Raw genomic sequence first — 5,187 nt, forward strand, 5'->3', positions numbered from 1 at the left:
CTCTCTCTCTCTCTCTCTCTCTCTTCCTGTGTTATTTGTCATTATGTGTTTATAATACACATTGTTCTTCTATAGCCTGTACTGTTTTAAAATAATTTAACTAGTGGTGATTTGCTTTCCTAGGTCCTTTCTCCATTGTCCGATTCAATCTTGGCTGAGAAAACAGTGACAGTGCTGGATGACCGGGTGGGAATTGTAGAACTGGGAGTTCAACTTATCACTGGCCTCTCCTTGGCTGTACAAGCCAGCAAGGGACACAAGCGAGCCATCATCACAACTACCACAGCTAGTGATATCCTGCATGACTATAAACAGGTACATCACCAAAGTTCTCAAAAAACCTGTCTGTACACTTTGCAATACCGGCTGTTTACTGTATTGCTTTACCACACATATGGGCTAAAGACTCATTTTCATTTGAAGTTTGTGAGAAAAAGAGAATTATACCCTGACCTGACTAGGAACACATAGGGGGTTGGTTTACTAGAGTATAACATGTTAATTTTTGCAGAGTGAATTTTTACCTACCAGAAGTAATTGAGCTGAAGCTAAATGAAAAGATCCTAATTTTATGCAAGGAAAATTTAAAAAGTTTTTTGCTTACATGTGATTGGTTGATAGTTGAAAGCAGAGCTTCCCCTCATTCACTAAGTGAAATAAAAATTGACTTTGATGTGAACATTCTCTACACTTTAGCAAATCAACCCCACTGTGTGAATGTACCCTGATCCATGAGTAAAATCATAGTGAAATTAGTTACCTCTAATAATGACTACACTAGGTGTAGATGGCTGCTGGCTACTGGATAAATCATAGCTTGATTGATGTTGGATGCTAGAGACAGTGCTATACTTCCAGGACTGCAGGGATGAAGATCTACAGCTGCAATAGTGAAGAGGTCCAGTCATGTACCCTCCCCTCCGGTCTCCTAGTCCCTTCACAAAATGCTATGTATTTTTTTATACAGAATACATGGAGTTCTGTAATTGGATGAGGGGTGAGGAAGGACAGGTATATGCATGAATTTCCCATCCTCCATTCACAGAGCAAATTGTATTCTGGGAGAAAAATGCAATACTTTTTGTAAGTGGAGGGGGCGGATATATGACTGGAGCCCATCAACGTTGTAGCCACAGCTCTATATCCCTGCAGTGCCAGAACAATCGTGCTGTGTCTACTGTCTGGCTTCAGTTGAGGTTTGTGCAGTTTCTTTGGGAAAAAAAAACAAACTTTTTTCCTGGACTTCAGCTTTCATTTTATTTATAAAGTGATACCATAAAAGCTTCTTCCTGGCCAAATAACTGTGGTTTAGGGGAACTTGTTTATTCATTACACATTTTATATATTTTTAGGTTTTTTTTCTCTTTCATTTTTTTTCATTTAGCTATAATCTGACATGAGTGTTGATTGCTAACATACTCACTTTATTTTCATAGTGAAAAAGGTTAAGCTGTGTTCACTTAAATTATCCAGTCATGTCAAAGTTCTGCTAAATCTCACTCGCACATGATTGGGTGTTTGAAATAAACACAGCTTCACCGCATTTACTAAACTAAGTGAACTTTTGCTTTGCTATGTAAGCAGCTTTTACTTTTCTAGCAGATTGAACCAAGTCTTATGTCGACAGTTGTTAAGAGAGACAGAGTTATCGCATTAAGTCCCTGAGAGTTCTTTTTAGTGGCAAATCTACATGCCTCTGCATATAACAAAATGCAAAACAAAAATTAAAGATTTACTCTGCAGTAATGATTTAAAAAATAAGTTACTGAAAATGATGTATACTTTACTTTTAAATTCAGTTTAACATCATTCAAATGTACAGTTTAGGTTGTATATACAGCTCGGATAGCATATCTCTTTAAATTGCAATATTATGTGAAATTTCTAGTAAATTGCAGTTAATTATTTCTTCAATGTGATTTCAAGTAAACAGTTGTAATACTTTCAGTGCCACAAGCTTCTTTGCTTGTTTAAAAATTTAAGCACTGACTCGTGTACTGCTCAGGCTCTGACACCTCCTGTGGTTATTTAAAAGTGCTTAAGTACCTCTGTTTATTCATGTAGCATCTCAGTTTATTCATGTGGATTAAATCTTGTCATCCCCCAATAGTGGCTTCTACATTCTACAGAAAATCATTTAAGCAAGCCATTTAATTTGTTCATAGACCAAAAATGTAATACAGCATCATACATGTCTTCCTGAGTGATGCTTTTAGAGTGATGATTGCAAGAACAGTGAATTGTAGTGTCATTCTGCTGCAGAACAGAACATCAGGGGTCAATCAACACATTATCATACAACTTACTGCAAGATGCTGTAGGAAGTAAATGTATTAACTTGCTGACAATTGTTGAGCTTTAAACAGTGATGCCTTTGCTTTATTTTAATGCAGGAAGCAGTTATGAGTGTCTGGATCCTTTTCAGTGATGGCTCAGTAACTCCACTGGACATATATGAAAGTAAAGACTTCTCAATTGTGGTGTCTTCACTGGACGAGATGGTGGTTTCAACATATCAGAATCCTTTGTCTAACTGGCCAGTGGTGGTTGCAGAAGGCGAAGGACAGGGCCCTTTAATAAAATTAGAACTGGGGATCAGTGAGATCTGCCAGAAGTCAAAGAGGAAAAGCAGTCTTGCTGTTGGCACCGGAACTATCAAGGTTAAATTTGGGCAAAAGGACTCTGATCAAAAAGGAAATATGAATGAAATTCAAAACATTGATGATAACTTAAAGAAAATCACAAGTAAAACTACTGAGAAAGCTGCAGAGCAGGAGAGGACAGCGAATGAGTGGCCAAAACCTGGATCTGCTGTCAGTAACGAGGATACAGTTGGCAGAAACTCAACATCTGATTCACCTTTAGATTATCAGAAGAACTATAATGACGCCCATATTGTCCCTATCCCATACACCAGTTTTCCTACACGAATAGCCTCAGTCCACAACCAAGAAAGAGAACTTGCACACACTGCTAGAGGTCTAACAGACTTGGAAATAGGCATGTATGCTCTTCTTTGCGTGTTTTGCCTTGCAATACTAGTTTTCTTAATTAATTGTGTGGCTTTTGCATGGAAATATAGACATAAAAGGTTTCCTGTGGCTGATCAAACCAACATTCCTCATTCTCATGACTGGGTATGGCTTGGAAATGAGGTAGAATTACTGGAAAACCAAGTAGATATTCCTCTTCCAGCAGAAGAATGCACTACAATGATTGACCGAAGGTCCCAATTTGAGGAAAGCAACTTTCTTCTTAATGGAGGTTCTCAAAAGAATCCATACAGTCAAATTATGCGATCATCTGATTACACTTATGAAAAAGAGGGACAAAATGAGCCATTAAACCCAGGGGGGTCAAAGAGAAAACGCGTAAAGTTCACATCCTTTACAACTATCTTACCTGAAGAAGGTGGTCCATATACCAATGCGGTCATTTTTGGAAACGAAGAAAATATCAAATGGGTTTGTCAGGATATGAACATTGGGGATTCACGTGAACTTAGAGACTACATGGATAGTCTTCAGGACAACCTGTAAAATGCTATGTTTCTATTCACCTTTATGCCTTCGTTTTGTTTGTTTCTTTTTTTTAGGTTGGGGCTATCCAATCAGCAATAGAGAAGCAGAACAACTCTTACAAGGTTACAGTGATTATACTGCCGATACGTTTTTGGCACTAAACTACTGAGTGCACAGAGAGATTTTTCAGTGGGCTATGTTAATTTTGGGTGCCATGGGGGTGCAGAGAGGTCTCCAGGTAATCACTGCTATACATACTCCTAAAAATGACAACTGTACTAAGTGGGTTACAGAACATGACCTGACACATACAGTCGTGAGTTCTGCTGAACCTTGGTCCATTGACTGTATGTCTGCTTGTAAGTGAACACTGTCAGGTTTACAATTAAAAGCACAGTGGACTTTTCTTGTAATATTTTAGATACCTGTTAACTATAAATTTGAATGTACTGCAAATGTGTACAAATGAAACATAAAACACCAGTTTTTGAAAGAGTAATTCTATTTTGAGACAACTGGTGAAGTAATACAACTATAAGAGTAAGAAAAATAAATATATGACAACCCATTTTGTTATTCCCAATTTGTTATTTATATCAGAAGTATATACATGTATTTTATATTTATTTGTCATTTATTGTTTTTCATTTACTGTAAATGGCCAGGGGACTCTCATTTTAGATGCACTTACTAAGGGGTGACATTGAGGAGATTCTGATCAATCCTCTAGGCTGATAAACAGCTGCTTCCAACTCTGTGTGTACTGAGGAAAAAACCAGTGTATCCATTAAGGGGCTGTATAATAAGGGCAATAAGTATAATTGGACACTGGTTTGACTAATATTTGTCAGTCTTTGTTGTCATTGAATGCAAAGCTGGCCGTGCAGGTGTGTTGCAGGTATGTTAGAAAACTCATGCAAGTCGCTATACGTCAGTTTCTTCTCCCTTCTTCCCTTCTATAAGCGTAAACACAAACACTGGACATGCTCCTCTGCTCTATGGTTTCTTTGACCCTACCTAATGCGTAAAGAAAATCTACACTTAAAATATGAATTCTCGTTGTCTGACAGGGATCATTTAGGTCACTTTAATGTGACAAATACATTAGTAACAAAGTTTACCCTAAGCATGTGATTCCTACCTAGAACCAGCAAAGCACTTCCACACATGACAGACACACTTCATTCTTCTAGCTTCACTGAAATCAGGAGTTGTATATCATCAGAAGCGAATCCTCGCCTACTCCTGATTCTTTTTGCAGGATTACACAGAAACTGATGTGGCAGCTGACTCTGAGCCACACAGAACTGTTGAAGGCATGAACTGTGAGCCTAGGCAAAAACATAGCTTTAGAATGCCTACTATAAATGCTATGCTACAGTAAATATGTGTTGAGCATCAAAAGATCTTTGAGTCCATACCAACTTATTGTTGCAACATTTACAATCATTTAGTAAGTAGCCATTATATATTTTTACACAATTTTTATGGATACTGATCTATTTAATTGGGGGATAGAGTTTGGTATCGAGTTAACATTTTTTATAGATAAACAAAATTATGGGGAAAAAATCAAGAATTTTTTTTTTCTGTAAAATGAAACATAATGTAATAGCTCTCCACAGGCAACTTCTCCCTTTTATGTAGTTTTCTTTTTTTTTATATA

General features: G+C 37.3%; 1 protein-coding gene across 1 annotated transcript in view; it reads left to right on the forward strand.

The window, feature by feature from the left end:
- TMEM132B (transmembrane protein 132B) overlaps positions 1–4,145 on the forward strand; it is a 412,137-nt gene extending 407,992 nt beyond the window's left edge. Inside the window, exons 8-9 of the mRNA XM_018561747.1 lie at positions 124–315; positions 2,394–4,145. Coding sequence (XP_018417249.1) covers positions 124–315; positions 2,394–3,539 — 1,338 coding nt within the window. The 3' untranslated portion in view covers positions 3,540–4,145. The remainder of the gene's footprint in view (positions 1–123; positions 316–2,393) is intronic.
- Positions 4,146–5,187: the final 1,042 nt, after the last annotated feature.

Source organism: Nanorana parkeri, unplaced genomic scaffold, assembly GCF_000935625.1.
Source record: "Nanorana parkeri isolate BGI_ZX_2015 unplaced genomic scaffold, ASM93562v1 scaffold541, whole genome shotgun sequence".
Lineage (NCBI taxonomy): Eukaryota > Metazoa > Chordata > Amphibia > Anura > Dicroglossidae > Nanorana > Nanorana parkeri.